The sequence below is a fragment of the Paralichthys olivaceus genome, chromosome 12, assembly GCF_024713975.1.
Source record: "Paralichthys olivaceus isolate ysfri-2021 chromosome 12, ASM2471397v2, whole genome shotgun sequence".
Classification (NCBI taxonomy): domain Eukaryota; kingdom Metazoa; phylum Chordata; class Actinopteri; order Pleuronectiformes; family Paralichthyidae; genus Paralichthys; species Paralichthys olivaceus.
In genome coordinates, this window is record NC_091104.1 from 16,736,807 (window position 1) to 16,755,724 (window position 18,918).

General features: G+C 41.1%; 1 protein-coding gene across 9 annotated transcripts in view; it reads right to left on the reverse strand.

Moving 5' to 3' along the window:
• The window catches only part of LOC109627894 (ryanodine receptor 3-like), a 103,742-nt gene that overhangs the window by 78,038 nt on the left and 6,786 nt on the right, over positions 1-18,918 (reverse strand). For all 9 annotated transcript variants that reach the window (XM_069536350.1, XM_069536347.1, XM_069536348.1 and 6 more), the window contains exon 2: positions 3,936-4,055. In XM_069536350.1, coding sequence (XP_069392451.1) covers positions 3,936-4,055 — 120 coding nt within the window. The remainder of the gene's footprint in view (positions 1-3,935; positions 4,056-18,918) is intronic.

Sequence of the window (18,918 nt, forward strand, 5' to 3'; positions counted from 1 at the left end):
GACGTCACTGACAGAATGAGGGAAGCAGAGATATATGGCTACAAGATAAATGATCCCAAAACTAAACAACCTCCCTGGCCTCCTTATTGAATATCCCAATTTCTCCTCAACTGGACCATTCACACAGGTAATAACCTCATTTGCAAACTTCACACAACACAGTGTCTAATTGTGCAAAATCGATTCATATCTAATACACAAATACTTGGATTGGTGACAGCAGATGCTCCTAGATGCCATGATCACTTCAAACATGCAGTCTTCAGCTGCGTTCATCATATGTGAAAGACAAAATCCAGAAAATGTCCTGTTTCAATGTTCTAGAATTCATATACTAAAACAGCTTTAGTTCAGACATCAGCTTTAATGGATTGTTCAATTGAAAATGTATTTAAATCCAAAATGTGTCCAAACATGCACAAATAATGCTCATAAATGAACTAAAGGAATAGGTTGACATTTTAGAAGTTCAGTTTGTAAGATTCAGGTGAATTTATCCTAATGTAGTGTTTTCACTATTGGGTAATTATCGAAATTGTACGAATAGTTGTTTTCATTTATGTACTTGAATGGACCCTTAATACTTTATATTTACATCGGGCACGGGTCCTCTCTGCGGAGACCGCCATGTTTTTTACAGTAGCCCTAAACTACTAAACCAAACACCTTTTGAGTTTTTATGACAATTGAAGGCTGCCACATGTTCTCTTACATGTTTGGAAGGGGGGGTGAGGTGAGGGGTATTCAGCTGCAACATGCAACTTCACCACTAGATGTCATTAAATTCTACACACTGTACCTTTAAAAGAGAAGATTACTTGAATCCACTAATGAGTTCCTCATTTTCTCTCAGATCTATGGATCTACAGAGAACCCATTGTTTAGTTTCACCCTGAGTTTTTCATTTGATTCAAGTCTTGTTTCTTAGCTACGTTTACTTTCGCTTCACATAAATTGACAGATATCAGAGTGGTATTTACAGCCTTTCCTAAATCAAGGCAGATATCTTATTATTTTCAAAAAGTAGGACTTCTCGCACCTGTACATCCTTCTCTCTCAGTGTGTATGCAGCATAACCATGTTGTAGCATCACTACCTAGCCTCCTCTCAAGCAGTGTCACTGTAGAGAAATCATAATAAAGGATCCTGTGGGAAGCTATCCACCCCCGCCTGCCCTCATCTCTTCGGGTGACTAACGGCTGACCTTTGCTCTCTCCAGGAGCAGGACTGTAACATTTAGAGGGAGTGCATTGAGAGAGCAAGGAAGTGAAATGAAGGTCTAGAAGAGCTGGAGGGGATAATGAGTGCCCATCCTGTCAGGATGTCCTCTCGCAAGGCAGGGCTGTGCCCAGGGCTGGGCAGACAGCTTTAGAGCAGCTTGGCTGTGCCCTGACGTTCGGTTTACGACCAATCGTGTGGTGCAGGGAAGAGCATCACCTGATGATGTGTAAGGATAGATCACATCTTTATTTCTGTCTCCAGAGACGGGTCAAAAAGTAGAGGCTCCTTTTTTAAGCTTAATTGGAAGAGCCGCTAAAACTGAAGAGATAAAGATAGGAAGTATGACACAAACAATATGAATATTTCAATAGGCCACACTAATTTAATAATTCATATACTGTACAAACATAAAAAAATGTGCAATTATGGAAAGTGGACATCTATCCTGCAATGGTCATAATATTGAGTCAGTCACAGCCGAGAGTTGCTGGTCGTATATCATAATCAACCAGCTTCTCGCAGGCTGATTGATGTTGCCATTTAAACTGTCCACACTTTAAATCAACCCCATCCTGTTGTCCTGGTTCCGTTCCCCATAACTAGTAGTTCACCAAGACGCTCAGTTGTCCGGTTCGCTTCTAAATTGCCATCTTGGGCTTTTTCCACGTCGCTGTCGTTGATCCCAAAGGTGCGGTGATGCCTTTTCATAAAAACAGCAGGCAATGAAGACAAAGTGCCAGACGGCGAGAGCATCCATCACACCTGTCAGGTATAATTACCATCCAATATGTGGCGAAAGCCTCACCTCCCTCTGCGCCAAATACCCACCCCACCCCCACCATAGACACATATACTGTACTCTAGATGTTGGAGAGCAGGAGGGGGTTGCTGAAATGAATGCCAGGAGTGCATGGATCTTTGCTTGCATGTAAAAACACATCATTTGTTCTTACGCTTTGAGCCTTCTCAAGTTGTCCCTCTGTCCCTGTAATTCATATATATTGATCACTGACATCCACCAACAACTGGCTTGTGTCTGCAGTGGAAATGGGTTTAATCAGTATTCAACCACAAATGACAGATTTTAATCCAGCTCCAATTGGTAGAGAGGGAAACGAGTCACCCGGGTGAATGAACGAATTTGGCAAGATAGCGAAGAGGAAGAGTGCTGCAGTTTTTTGGTGCATTACTTGGGAAACTAGAATTATCGCACTGTGGTTGTATGCCTCTGTGAACCAGTGCACTTTCTGTGGACATATTACTACATACTTTTTTCCCAGATTCATATAAGTTGACTGTGACCTCGGACCACGGAAACATAATCACTTTATCTGAAATTTTTTGTTTAAGTCACAACTGATCAAAATTTCCCTCAAGCAGTCTTCAGATATCACATTTAAGAGGCCAAAAGCATGTTTTTTGAGGCCACCATGCCCTTGACCTTTGACCACCGAAATCGAATCAGTTTTGTACCAAATGTAATGAAATTCCCTACGGACAGTCCTAATATATCACATTCACATGTGACGTCACTGTGACTTTGACCTCTGACCTCCAAGCACCAATATCTAATCATTTCATCCTTGAGTCCAAGTGAATATCTTTACCAAATTTGAAGAAATTCCCTCACGGCATTCATGAGATATTGCGTTCACAGGAATGGGACAGACGGACAACCCAAAGACATAACCCACTAATTTTGGTGTAAAGGAGGTATATACGTATGTCTCTTCACGCTACATCTACCTGGTGTCATAGCTTGAAAAAAATGAATCTCAAATGATATTAAGGGATTGTGATGGACACATAATGATTAAGAGACAATCCATGCTGAAAAAAAAGCCATTAGACGTGCTTTTAAAAGGTACTGCAGCAGAAAAAAACTGATTAGCAGCAGAGCAACAGGGGCCAGTGAAAGGTGAGAGTATCTTGGAATTGATCTGATTCCCTCCAACAGCCAATTATCATTTAGATAATTCTGTCTGATAGTTTGATCACTCCCAGAAAAAAGGGGGAGAAAAAGCGTTCAGTATGTGCTTGCAAACCTGCATGTGTGGCAGTCTGCTGATTACACAGGCAAGCAACTAAATTTAGGTCATTAAAACTTTGCACAGAGTAGCAAAAACAAGCAAATGTGTCCACAGCTACGACCGTGCTGCAATAAAGCTGTCGGCAATTACAGCCGAGGACAGTACTGTTTATGAAACGATCAATCAAACACATGCAGGGGCGTAATTTCAGGGAATTATCATCTGACGGCGGGGCCCACAGAGATGTCCCTGAAACACGAAACACTCAGCAAGGAGACATTGGTGGATGTGAGCTGTTGTTCCTGCTTTCATGATGCGCTGAGCTCTTTGTGTGCGTCTCCGCTCGGCTTCACTGATTGTCTGCTGGACCCAAACGAGGATGAAATAAATGGATGTTGGGTTTCTGTGGAGTTCTCGCCTGAGTGAGTGCATCCTTTCATCAGGTTGACTTTTCTGCAAATTTCTTCATGTGACTTTTGTTGAGTATATCACAGTCAGTGTGGAGCGTGTGGAGCGTAAAAAATAAAGGTGATAATAACCAACCCTTAAACAAACTCCCATCAAATGAAGCAGATGATTTTCGATCAATGAGCAAAGCAGATACTTCCCATGCCAACGGCATGCATCTCTGATTGTTTATTCAGAGAGAATCAAACAGTGCAGCGGTGGAGTCTGTGTGCCTACCTTTGCCTCAGATGTTGGCTCCAGATAACACAGCCGGTTGCCCAGACCCTCAGCAGCCAGGCAGAACTTGCGATTCTCCTTCTGAATGCAGGCCACGCACTGGAGCACCACTTCGTCATCCTGTCAAGACAAAACGGACTTCAGCCTTTGTGTCTGTTCATGCAAGTGTGGACGCTGTAAGTGTGTGCTGAAAGGACCTCAATTCAACCACAGGCACATGCTCATACACATAATACTTCAAAAGATCCTGATTTTACTACAGTAGAACCAATGTGAGGTTCCTATAGCAAAGTTTATGGTGGCCCTGATAGCTCAACACACTGCAGTTTAACACATGCAAATAGACACAACATGCAAAGGGAGGAAACATTTTATTAAATTTGACAACACATGCACAGCAAATAGAAAACACACAGCAAATACTTGCAAGATGAACAGGTACTCACAACACGACCAACGTCTTGCAACATATTCAAATACTTCCAACATGTCCAAATACTCGTAACACAACTACATATTTAGCAAGACGTCCAAATACTCACAACACAACCAAAGACTTGCAAAACAACCAAATACTCACAACAAGTCCAAAAACTCGCAACACGTCCAAATACTCACAACACATCCAGATACTTGCAACAACCAAATCCTTGCAACGTGAATAAATACTCACAACAAAACCAAATACTCACAAAAACCAAATACATACAGCGTTAAGCATTTATCTCATTTTCCACTGAGGCATAGCAACTAGTAACCATGGCAACAACAAGCCAGCTACTTCATCACTTGGTTGTGTTGCATCACCCACAAAACGCCATATTGTTCAGTATTGCTATATACATTTTTCACGTTTTAAAGAAATCTTTGGTGAAGCTACACCGATGACCGGCTTCTTTATCTTTCAAAACAAGCAGTGCATTGTAAATTATTTAGTTTGATGCGGTGGCTTTACTGAAGCGTCTTTGAGCAAGACACTGAATCACTGAGAAGACGTGTCCCATCAAAATCTTCACAAGGCTCAGTAAACAAACAATAAAAACACACGCTTTACTGAAAATATAAAACCAAATAGACAAGTACACCACAGAGAGTTTATTCTGAAAATGAACATATTCTTCCCGTCTTATTCAAGTTCTCTTATTTATACTCTTTTTGCTTCTGTTCAGCTAACTGGGGGTTTTCCCGACGATCAAACAGACGATCCATGGCTGATCCCTTTGGATCCCCTCCCTCTGCTATTAGCTCTTTATAATAATATATTAAATGAGGTTCAGGCAATTGATTTTTTGTTTTTCATGGTTTAAAAGGAAATCATGGTCTCATTAAATAAATCTGTCTGTGTATGTAAAACTGAGAAATTAATACGGCTTTCATGCTGCATTATCAAATATGTGTGAGAGGTATTTGCATATGTTCTAAATGTATGTATCTATCTATGGCCTATTACTGAAAGTCTTTGGAAGTGAAGCATATTATCAGCGATAAGTGTCAGCGTTTTCCACAGCTTTTCATCTGTTTATGTTGAAAACTTATGAAGCATTAATAAGTAAATGGTTTAAATCTTTAATGCAGAGGAGCCATGGTGCATGGGTACTGTACTACTGTAGCAAACACACACATCAGCAAAAGCAGGTGTCGAAACGACTGGAGTGTGTCTGCAGAATGCTTTTTTTTTTTTCTAAAGGGGGGGTTGCAAAACAAATATCTGATGCTGCCGTTGTGTAAACTCGTTGATTGCGTTTATAACGTTGGCCCCGTAAACGCTGAACTGGGCATAGTTACTCTCGACGATAGCGGAGCGAGCGGAAATCTGCTGATACGGGCTGCTGGGGGACGTGGGGGAATGTTGGGGGGGTTGAGACTGTTTCTGCACAATAGCTAAAGCTGCATTATTTAATGTGAGAGGGATTGTGCTGAGAGCAGAGTGCAGCAGCAGTAGTAGCTGTAGTAACACTAAAGAACTCAATTACAGTGCAGCATGATGCGAGTGAGGTAGAGAGAGACGGACAGATGAGGAGCATCTGCATGCATTTATAGGGGGGGTATACAGATGTTTTCTTTCTATATTTATTTAATGTCTGTGAGCATTAGAAGCACCACATGAAAATCAATATGACAAGCCTTGGGGCACTTGAAAACGCACACAGATGATAATGTTGAGTTGTGCTTATGTGCACCTCAGACGTGGGCGCAGTGACAGATTCTAGTGCGGAGCATATTGTGAGGCTCAGTCTGTGAAGACTTGTACCTTCCAGACAACAGATAAAGGGGTGAACGCGTGCAGGGGCGTCCATGGTTACACAATCATTCATTTGAATGAGATAACATTTTTTACATATCACAGAGAAGTCTGGTGATAGGTAGACACAAATGTATAATTGTGATGGGGTGTTGAATGATGTTGAAAATGAATTAAAATCAATATAGACATTTGAAGCTTTCAGCGACATTTCAGTTATCATTCTGTTTTACATTTTGCTCACCTTCATGGCAACTGTTGTAATATTATACTTTAAAAGGAAAAAGTGGTTTAATTAAATTGATGTGTTAACACATAAAAATAAAACAGAAGAAATACATGGCCTTGATTACATCATAGTGCATATGTCTGAAATTAAATGTGCATGTATTTGAATATATACAGTATATTTACATAGATGTCTTTATCTAACAAATGTACTGTCAACGTCTTAGTCTGTGACTTTTTCCACAACATGTTGTCATACAAAAAAACCAAGGACCATTTACAAGGACTTGCTTTCAGTCACATTTGAGTTGTAATGAAGATGGTTCAACTTCAGCTGTCATTATGTAACCATGGCAACTGAGCAAATAAAGTTGTATAGAAAATAAGAATGAAAGCGTGAGCACATTTGTTTTTGTCTGACAAATTGGCACAGTGGAGCATCACAGAACTTGAATGGCACTAAGCAGAGAGCATATACCTTCTCCATCTTCTTCTTACTTCTTAGATTATATCATGCTGCACCAAATTGTACAAACTCATAGCAGGTCCCTCAATGTGTCAGATTCTTTTTCATTAAGATCCAAGAATTACTCCCAGAGAAAATGGTTGAGAATGTTGAAAAATGTCATAATCTTAGACAAAGTGATAAAACTTCCACCCCAAAATTGAATGGGTTCTTTCCTGACCCATACCACACTCTTCCACTACATTTCATCATAATCCGTTGAGTAGTTTTTGCATAATCCTGCCAACTATTTTTTCATTAATATTATTTATAGACAATAGTGGCCACCACTTCTGTATATTAACATTGAAAAATATAGTTTGTCATTAAAATATAGAGCAAGGTTTACATACATACGTATATTATGAAGCAGATGTACTTAAGACTAATACAGACTGCTGGAACTGATTCATTCCCTTCATTTGATTGTTATGGGGAAGACTGCATAATGCTAACTGTCTCGGATCAATAGGAAAATGTTACTCAAGTTTCAGATTGAAATGAATAGCCCTCTTTGGCAAATCATCACTTGACTGGGCTGGAACATGCAATCAGTCTCCACGCTCAGGGAGCAGACACAGGGTTGATTTGGGCCATATAAGGACAGTATCGATCCACACGCATCACATTCCTGCCTGCTTCCGTGCCAAGATGCACAAGCTATGCACACACACACAAACACAAAAGCATCTCATTAGTGGCTAACTCACGTCCCTGCATCTCTCCAGCCCTCAAAATTTAAGTTCAATGAAATGTCTGACTCTCTCTCTCTCTATTTCTCTCTCTTTATTTCTCAGTCCCCATCCTCTTTTTCCTTACTGACCCACCAGTGTACCTGCCTGCTACAGAAGGGGAGGGGGGGGGGGGGGCCCTCACTACTATCAATCATTCATAGGTAAACGACTGTGACTGTGACAGTGATGTCAGTCACGAAGGACTGAAAAAATATGCTCACCTCATGGTTGAGTTAAAAAAAAAACCCAAGTAATTAAAAGCCTAAGAAAACAAAACATTACATTTCCTTGAATACAATTTCTCTCGGTTTTGTTTCGTAATATATTGGATCATGTAAGTGCACAAGTCCACACAATTAAAAATGGCACCAGTCAAGCCATCTCTAAAGTAATCAGGATTCATCCTCTGCACATCCAGTAGCTTTGACTTATTTCATTCCAGAGCGAAGACTGGGGTCAAAAACTGAGCAAATTCACTCTGTGGGCATCGCAAAGGCAACTCTACTACTGAGGCTAAAAACAAACATCAGAATGTGACGTCAGGAGTTGAGCTCTCTATGTCAGTAAAGAAAACATAAATCTTTCAACTGTCTGCGAAGAGAAATGTGTCTCCAAGGGCACCTTGAGATTGAATTTGATTGTTCCATACTGCTCCCTCTCTTAGCTCTCTCACTCTCATTGCTCTGTTCTGTGTAAATCCATGCATTTGTCATCTCTGCTGTACATACGTGTGTGTGTGTGTGTGTGTGTGTGTGTACTACAACAATAGCGTGAAAACTCTACCTAACCCCTTCGAGACTTGTGTGAGTAACACTACAGCATTTCAATGAGGGGCTCTGATGGCAACTCGGCTCATTTCCTTGGTTTCAGCCAATCATGCTCTGCTGATGCACCAGGGTAATGATGGCATTGGAGGAGGGTTTGCCATAGTGACAGGTTGGTATGCCAAAGGTCTCCCAAACAGAGCACGATAATTACTGTTTTGATCTGTACATGAATTCAGGCCAGACAACAATGTTTCTAATAAACTATCTTTCCAGAATTCTCTATCTGTCTGTATGTGGAAAGCATATCTAGAATAACAATTGTGTGTCTTGTTAAGGGTCCAAGGAACTGCAGTGTCAAATTTGGTGTTCGGTGCTCTGTAGAAGCGGCGACTGGGATCAGCTTCAGAGTCCAGCACCAGGTCTTTACTTGCCACTGCTCATTACTGCAGGTCACTTTTGCAATTGCATAAAGAAAACTGAAACCAGTATGACCACAAGTCAAACCAACAGCCCATTCTTAACAGGCATGTTTAGAACAGGCACTGCACTAGTCACTATTATCAATAGTCAAAGGTGATTACAGAGCCTACAGGCTTGTTAAAGCTTGTGAAACAATCCTGGTATAAGAGTTTTTTTATTCACACCTCTGCATAGTTTTGACTCCAGCCCTGCAGACAACCAAGATAAGAAGGCCAGGGTTTGTGAAGTGTAACTTGATGTTACTTTGTTTCTCTGAAGCAGTAGCATAAGTAGAAACAATTTTAACTAAAAGTGCTCTCAGGAGGAGTCTGGAGTGTCTCAGCCTTTGTTTTTGAAGAGCCATCCACAGCACTGCAGTGCATGCCATCAGCTCATGGAAAAAACCTCTTAACACCGTATAATGCACCTCGGAGGGCTGCAGAGATTTGGCAACATATTCTCAAGTACATCCTGGAGGCGCTACAATAACCACTGTAATGCTGGAGTCACAAAATATCTGAGAGACACAAACAAGCTTTAGCAAGAGAAAGAAAAGGACCAAAGCACCTTTCTGCAGAAAAACAGAATGTTTCCTGTTTTTTGAGCACCCTGAGTCTGATGTGATGGCAAGTGAATTGCGCCAGTATTTCATGTGTTGCTCCAACACCTCCTGCGAGGCTTGTGTTACCACTGCTTGCACTATGTTACACCCGACACTCTATACTCATGACGATAGCGTTGCTCATCTTCTAAAACCTGAGATTCTTTACCTTAACTTTAAAGTAAATGGAAAATGTTCTGTATTTATATAGTGCATCTGACCACTCAAAACACTTTACCCATTCACACATACATTCATACAGTGTATCTATGTGCAGCACTTTCTCTATGAGAAGGGGCATTTTGGGGTTCAGTCTCTTGCCCAAGGACACTTCGGCATGCGGGCTATGGAAGACTGGGATCGAACTGCCAACCTTCTGGTTACAGGACTAACCCATGAGTCACAGCCACCACACAAAGCATCAGTTTTGCAGAGAAAATATCAAACACTTTGTGATAAACACTTCTTGAGTACAACCTTACACCTCCCAAAGGACAGGAAACAACATGACAAGTAGTGTCATCACTAATATGCCTCCTGTTGTAATACACGGCTGTTGGCTTCTAAGATGCCATGCCACCTGATAGAGCCACAAGCCACACATCCATGTCAACAACAGACTTTTAACCTTAAGATATTAGCTTCAGAATCAGTTTGATAGTACACTGACTTACGGAGAATTGTACCACTTTCATTCTCACTCCGCACTTCGAATGCCTGTTCTGTGTAACTTCGTTGAGCAAGTACGAGAAGTCCGTAACTAACTCGCAGATTAAATTGCCGGAATCAGACCCAGTAAGTTCAAGAGCAATGCCTGTAAACTGTAGATCAGTAAAACAGACTTGGAATTCATTCAATGTTTATTTCCAATATCTAGTGAGGACACTTTTGAAATATTGAGAATTCTAAGGAGTTTGGTGTACATGGATCATGAGGAATATCCACCGCTCAGTTGTGTTTATGTTCAGTTAAGATATGCTGTGTTTTTTATCTACGTGAAAACCAAATTGCTCCGAGAAGGAGCCAAAAAGAATACATCACAATGTGGGGCTGCAGAGGGGGCTGTTGCGCAGTAAAAGTTGCCAAGTGTTGCTTTAAATAACGCATGCACATAAAGCTAATTTGCAAAAACTGCAATCACCCAAACTACCAACTATTTTTGTTGACATGCCTACAAAATGCACTGGTGCAAGACGGTGTGCATAAATATCTGAAAGAGTTCATAAAGAAAAGACAATTACATCTCCCATTAAGAAGAAATTGCCATTGCTAAGTATATCCCATCAAAGTAAAGACTTGTGGTGATAAAATCCAGACTTCCTTCTTGGAGCTGCAGCAGCCTTCTGCTCTCTGCCTGGCTCTCTGAGGTCAAACTTCACTCTGTCTTCTTGATCCTGTGCCAAAGAATCTGGTGAATCAACAGCAAATTGATCCGAGGGTGGCACCGAGTGGCCCCATGGGAGGAGGTTGAAAGGTAGAACACCGCAGAAGAGAAGAGAGGAGAGGATAGGAGAAGAGTATAAAGGAAAGGAAAGGATTGGTAAGGAGAGAAAGGGATAGGATAGGAAAAGAAAGGAAAGGGTAAGGTAAGGTGGGGTAGGGTAAGATTGTAAAGGAAAGGAAAGGATAGGATAGGACAGGACAGGAAATAATATTTAAGGAAAGATATAGATACAGTAAAGATGGAAAAGAAAAAGAAGCCAACAAAGCCAAATGCAGCAGACCACAGCACTTGCCTCTACTTGTCTGTATCCCCATGTGACACTGTTCTACAATGTAGCAGGTAATACGTCTCCATCATCACCAGGGGCCTGCTGCCAGTCAACACTGTACAGAGGCTGGCTCACACACTGAGACTTTGTTCTGGACAGATTGATACAGATGGTCAGGCACTGCAGGATGAAATACAGCTGGGCAGCAGCTCCCACCTTGTCTTTATCCTCTCACACAGGGAAGGTGCAGAAAAAGACCAGGTGATTCCCAGACCTATTAGTAGGCGAGGAGAGGAGACTGCAGTCTATAATGACGCACTATTAAAACATTGGGGGGAATTGGCCTAATAATCTGTTAATGCATCCTGGTCATGTTAAGTGTAGTTGATACATGTTAGTAGGGATGGCACTAAAAATTGTATTAACCAATTTGATACTACGGCTAAAAACAAAAACAAGAAATTCAATTTTCTTTAACACACAAGGAGTGTGTTTAAAAACATTTGAACATTAACATTTTTTTAAATGTTAGTTATCAGGTATGTACTAACAAACATCTTTCCTGCCATCTTTTCCACAGTTCCTCCATCTTATATTGTCAGGAAAACTTTGTGTTTATGTTTCATCAGAGTCCAAGTCCTTCGACTGCATCGTACTGTTGCTTTAGTTGTAGCAGTTGTGCTACAAATTTGTGACACTATTTACTTCCTGTTTACTGAGTTGATACCTTTTTATTGGATGGCACCGCAGGTTTATCCTTGCAAACAATTTAGCACCTTAAGCTGCATTGCTTATGTTCAGGGGCATCGCAACAGGCTGGGCAAAGCAGGCTATTGGGATGGGGCCCCAGAGAATGGCTGAATAAGTTGGTCAACATCGACAATTGAGAATCCCCTTAAATTTTATGGTCGGCTGTGTCTAGTGCAAGAACACCATGGTTGAAAATCCCCAAACAAGGGCCCCACGCCACTACCTTTCTGAGAAAAGTTATCAAGTGGCAAAGGAGGCTGTGTAAAACAAAATATGACTGTTCCAGAATATTCTGCTAGGGATTACACCCGCTGTTCTCTGAATTTACTGTTGCAGTGATTCACAGACTTGAGTCACACACTGTGGTTTGACACCAGCAGAGATGAAAAACGAAAGGAAGAAAAAAAGTTGTACCAGAGGAGCAAATGATTTGTTCCCATGAGTGTTGCTGTGTAAATGGACGTGCTAATGCTCATCTTGAGGCAAACTGCTGAACATGCTGCTCCCACTGCACATATAGACCAACAGAGACACAGAGGGAGAGAGAACAGAAAGAAAGACAAACTGTAGAGAGCACAAGGAACGCACATACACATCATTAAAATCCCCAGGCCAAGGTGACATCATCAATGAATCTCGACATCCGCTAAACTTCCCGCCTCCTTTAAAGGCTTTGCTAAGGCCGGGGAGTGTGACAGCTTTACAGCTTGTTATTGAACGATGTCTGTGGCAGCAAAATGCATGCAGCTGCATCCTGGACTGCTCTAGCATGAATGCAATATGCTTGGAGAATCATTAGACATTCTCCATTTGTACATTAACCATCTCTACACCTAGCTGAACTACAGTTTTGTCCCTTTATTCTTTGCAAGAATGAATAGTCACATCAATATAAGATCCTCGCAGGTTGTTGATTGTAACACATATTGCACCTTAGACCTGGACTGCCTAATCACTGAAGGCAATCTAATTACCCAATCACCATACCCTCACACCACACAGCCGTGAAGAGCAGCAGCGTACGGAGCGGGGGAAATCCATCTTGAAGATTGGACAGGTATGGTGCTCATTGTGAGCAAGATAGCTTGGGGGAAAAAACGGCTGCATTATACATGACAGAATGTATGTCTTTTAAGATGATATAAGAGGATGTTAAGGTTTATATATATGCAAACACATTAGAGCATAGATGTTACAAAGAAGAGAAAGAAGTCTGTAAAGAATGAGGGCTGCTACAGGTCGTCTGAGGAGAAAGTTAGATTGTCAAGATAAATGTGCAAAGGTGAAGATGTATTTGACGACTGTGGAAGTGCAAAATACTAATTAAGATATTAATTGCATTGTCACATCACATTTATATTCTGCCTAGTGTCAGCTAATATAAGCCCTTTAACTGTTTGCACATTAGCTCAGTCGGATGTTACACTGACTTCTTGCTAGGGGAAGGGCAAGGTTAGGACAGATTTGGACATTTACATTCACGCATATTATTCCAGAGTAATATTTAGAAAAGTTCATGGTTGCAGTGCATGTGTAATAGCAGCCTTTGTCTGTCACATATCACACAGTCTCTCTACCACTCGGCAAATAGTAGCAGAGGGAAATGTGCCTCTTGTATATGGGGCAATAATGGTGACTCTCTTCTCTGGAAAGTAGTAAGCAACATTTGTCCAAAACGCTGTCCAAAAAAGGTCAGATAATAGAGATTATTTGCCCTAAGTAAAGTCAAGTCAAGTCAGATAAATTTGTAGCATGTTACAAACAACAAGAGTTGAGCCAAAAGGCTTTACAATTATAGCAAAGTAAAACAATCCAAGTATGGTTAAAAAGTGCAAATACAACCGAAGATTTGAGATATTAACAGAATCATGAGACAAAACTCTGGCTGAATTAAAAACAGCATTAAAAAGATAGTACTTTAAATTAGATTTAAACTTATTAGGATAACTTACTATTAACCTTATGTGGAATAGAAGACTGTTCTAGAGCTTGGGGAAAACAAGAGAGACTCCTCTGCCTTGTTCAGTTTTGAGATGAGAGAGGGGGACTGAAAGGAGTAGTTGTGAGGATGTGAGGTTATTCTTTCTTTTTCAAAAGAGCCACGGCCAATGGGAAAACTTCCAAAACTCAGCAATCAATAGTGTATCTTCAATCAATCATACAACACTTGCCTGATCAGTGGTGAAAATTACAAACTCTACTCTATTACTCCTTCACCAACTCATTCATGGATATTCGCAGGTGTAGTGCTGGTCCGTGGTCATCCAGCCAAAAACAAGTGTTACTAATGGAGCCCTGCAGGCAGATCAAACCCCTCCCAGGTCTCAGTAAAGAGGAAGCAAAGGAAGGAGGCTATATAGTCTTTTATTGCACCTTGCAGCCCTGCTTTGCAGCGCCAGCGGTGGCTTTAATGTGACAGGCTAAGTAAGCATTTTCATCTCTTCCTTGCTTCCACTGTCCAGGTTATTGAACAAAAAAGGAAAACACAGGGATGCAGCACCACTGTGTTGCTCCTAACTGCTATCAGACCAGATGAAACAATTATTAAGTGAGAAGTATGGGGTAGTACAACATTGTTTCTCATAACTACATGATGGCCATGGGGATGCTCAGGGGCAATGTGTGTGAACAGAAGGATCAAACTATTTCCACACCCTACCTCATTGCAGAGTAGCCTCATTTCCAGGGAATTGAGACTTCGTATGGCGGAACACAGCAAAGGGTAAAACCGACTGCTTCTATTTTCTGACAAGAAATATGTGGTGTTATTTTAGGGCAAGATTCGTCTTGGAGGTCCAAAGGGAGAGCAGGGCTAACCGGGGCATTTGTAAGCGTCCTGCATCCAGGAAGTGAAGCATGAATGTTGACTCAGTATTTCAATGATGTGACGCTACAGATAGACCCAAGCTGTGTGGGGATGGAGATTGCACTTTGCTTTCAGGTCAAGAAAGTGGAAATAGAGTGACCTAGAATACCAAAGGGAGCAGTGATTGCAGATATTTAAAATGCCACAGCTGGAAGGATGTTGTATTGTTGGTTATATAAAACTAAGTCTAGCCACTTGGGAAATATGCTCATGTGCTTTCTTAAAGAGAGCTGGAAGAGTTAGATTGATATACCTTCATGTATACATAGAAAATATATGAAGCTGTACATATTTATCTTAGCTTAGCATAAACTTGGAGCATTTGGAAAGAGCCAGGTTAGCAGTTTCTTCCTGCTTCAAGACTTAATGCTATGGTGAGCCAAGCTGCTGCTAGCTGTAGCTTAACTGTCGTTAGTAAATCCAGTCTTCTCAAACCAGGTACATTTCATCAAATTTCTTTAATCTGCACAAACCAAGACAGTTGAATTGGAATTCGAGGCTTGCGAATGACATCTTTACCTTTTAACAGCACCAGGTACAATCGCTGTTTTCCCCTGTGCACCTAAGTCTTTATAATAAGCAAGATGTAAGTTAGACATATCCAATTCCCACATCCTTTGATTGCAACAATCTAAACAAAACATTGTCCTCAGCACTTTGCTTTTGTCAAGAAGGACAGAATTTTAAGATAAAACTAGATAATTTGTTTACTTTGTTTAATAGAGTTAGAAATAAAGTTTTTACTCTGCTCTGCAAAGACCTCAGCAGTGTAGCAGTATTATTCCCTGTATATGCAATAATGGTGATCACAGTGTCAGCTTCCCTGGGATAAAAATATCCATTGTCCTTTAAGGCCTGACCTGACTATGCTTCTTCATAGCGCTGATCCACATGCTTGCAAGTGTAGCTGTGTCAGGCCCCCAGCACAGAACAGAGAGCTGAGACTGAACTACAGCTCAGACACCGCTGTGTCAAACTCTATTTGTTCAGGGACTAGTGAGGTTGCCCAGGTGAAGTGTTGTGGTGTCAAAGCTAAAACACAAAAAAGACACAGAGAAAGGGATCACAGAAGAGAGAAGGCAAACAGAGATAGTGCTGAGATAGTTTGACTAATTTCACAATTGTCAAGATTTAGGAACATATCACACGGAGCAACATGCCGTGGAAAAAGCAGGTGGGAAAAAGATGGGCTGTGATGCTGAAAAACAGCCTCCTGTAGGGCAATTTTTACTGCATCAAATATCAACCCGCAGCACTCTGATTTGTCATACATTTCAGAAAGAGGCCATTAAGAGCATGGTGAGGTACTTTTGAAGTGTCAGCTTCTTAGCTATAGTGCCAAAGTAACACTTCTCTAAGTTAGGAGGGAGTGTTACTGGGGGCTGAGAAAAACTGAGTACTGCTGCAGAGGTACTCAGCCACTCAGAGGGGTAAAAAGTGCTCCACCATCCCTGTATAGTTCCTCACCTGCAGGGCTGCACGCAGCTTTTCTCCATTCAAGCACTGCAGAGTACCTGAAGAAAGTAGAAAGCTACAGCAAAAAGTTAGAGCATAATGCTATTTTAGCAGAGAATGCTCTTCAAATCCATATATGTTAAGCACGAATGAGGGTATGGGTAGTTAACTTAGCTGTACATACAATCTATGCATTTCCTTGTCTTGCTGGCAAGGCAGGATAGTGCATTTCTTTGCAACACACATCGTTGACGCTGCAGCAACAAGGACCATTAAAGAGGGTGATATCTCCTCATCGGTGCTGGCATGGCGTGATGCAGGGGTTGTTAAAGAGGTATGAATCTTTTATGAGCGAGGAAACGCCACTGTTGTCAATATCAGATGAAAAGGCTGAGACTTTGGCACCTGGGGGGAACATCACTGCATTTTCCTGACACAAATGTTGTGGCAGCAGATGCATCTATGTGTGGAAGATGTGTACTCAATTACTCACTCTCAGGTGAGTCACCAACATGCACTGGTAGCACTGGGAGTATCTTGTCCACCGCATAATGATCTTGCATTGCATTTTTTTTTTACTGTAAAGCTTTGCTTAAAAACTCAGAGACAGACACTGTAAAGTGAGCAGCAGATTTCGGCAGTAAACACCACTTCAAATGACTTATTAGGGGCACAGTGGTGAGAAAGAACATTGGAAATAATTACGGCAGATATACCAGAGCTGCTTTTATGTAGCGCAAACAAAAGCAGTAAGAGTTTTAATGATTCTTATCCATGGTGAAATGAAACACTGTCATTGTTTCCGTGGTAAAAGAGCTGTTGGTTGCACAAGTAGGGAAACTGTAACAATGTGTGTTGCACAGCAGGCCCTGTGTGAAGAGCATGTTAAATGAGCCAAACTTCTTCTCCGTTAATGAATTTGGCAGCATCCTTGAAGCTAATTATAAAAAAGGCCACTCATTGGTTTGTATTGGGTAAGATGGCAGAAAACTGTGACGCCTTGGAGGAGGATATAATTGATGCCATGCGCCCCATTCCGCTTTGTCGTGATGCATCAAGTGATTGACAAAACAAACATAAAACCACAACAAGCAACTTTCCTATTAGCATTGTGTTGTTTTTTTATTGTTCTTCTGCTTTACCTACCTAAATATACTATTTTGCTTTTCAGCCAAGAGTTAGACAAGAAGATTGTTATTAGTGCCATATTTGTCAGTTCAATATAAAGCCAGGCAAATTAGCCGGTTATCTTAGCTTAGCACAGATACTATGAGCAAGGGGAAACAGCTTGCCTGGTTATGTCTAAAAGAAAAACATGATGTTTATCTTTTTTAACCCATCAGACCGAGGTAAGCTTATTCCCCTTGCTTCCAATCTTTACACTAACCCTTGCTTATTTATCTTCTGGCTTTGCTTCACTCAGCAATGGACACTTAACAATCAAAAATGCAAATGAAAAAACAACTTCAGCAAACATCTCACTGTGAAACTTCACAGTTGAAAAGTTCACTTATAAACAAGGACATCTGGTAAAGTTTGCCTCCTGCCAAGTGTCAACCAGTTTTGGTCCATTAGCTACTTTCCTCTCTCCCAATCTTTGTGCTAACATATTAAGTATTTTACTACTCTTGAATTCCCCATAAAGTTGTTCAAATTCACATGTTTTACATTCCTGTTGTCAAACTACAGAACAAGTATGAAATAGTGATTGAAACTACAGAAGACTTACAGAAGATTACATCTTAACCAGCAGCCACTTCTGGTGGCTCTGCACTGCTAACATTGAATAACTCCAATGTCATCTGACAAAATGAACATACACTTAACTTGAGATGATGACTATGCTGTAATTTTGGCTGTATGTACATGCCAAATGATCGCTCAGTGAAAAGTCAGACATGTCGTCTCAGGAAAGTGTCCAGACATTATCATCCAGAGTTGCCCTTTCAGACATGCAGCACGCAACCAGAGATGTCTATGTGACGTGTTCTCACCTACTGGAAATATTAAGTTAACACACCTAGTCACTCACTGTGAATTCTCCAGACAATGACCTTGTCAATTCATTTGTCAATTGAAAAACAATACACAGACTCTGCACGTGGGAGCTTGCTGGATAAAGTTCGTTTGTTGTCTGGTTCAACTCATTTTGACATTTGTGCTCACACAAGCACAAACTGCTCCTCAATTATTCAGTGCTTGCGTAAAGGCAGATTTTGTCTCCATCTGGATAACAAACTGCCACTCAACCTTTCTGCCAATCACTGAGCAGAGTAGATAGAGCGAGAGGTGTGCCTGTTGCCTGCATGGTAGAAATTAGCTGAGGTTTGTAAAGAAAGACCAATTTGTTGATGGGAGTTTGCCAGAGAAAAAGTTGCTTGCACCATGGTGGGTCCAGCCAAAACGTTGTACCTTGCAGAGGTGTCTGCAGTCTGTAAGGGGAAGCCAGGTAATTTGATCAGGGGATGTAACTTCACTCAGATAAACTACAACAAAAATACATTTCATTTATCTACATGTACTCAACTGCTCTGGTCATTTTAGAGGGAAAGATGTGAAAAGAACATGCCAGTAAAAATGTGCGGATTGCACAGATTTTCTATAGCCACAGCTTTTTGTAGTACCGTAGCATATTTAGAAATGTGACCGCTCATGTTTGAGCCA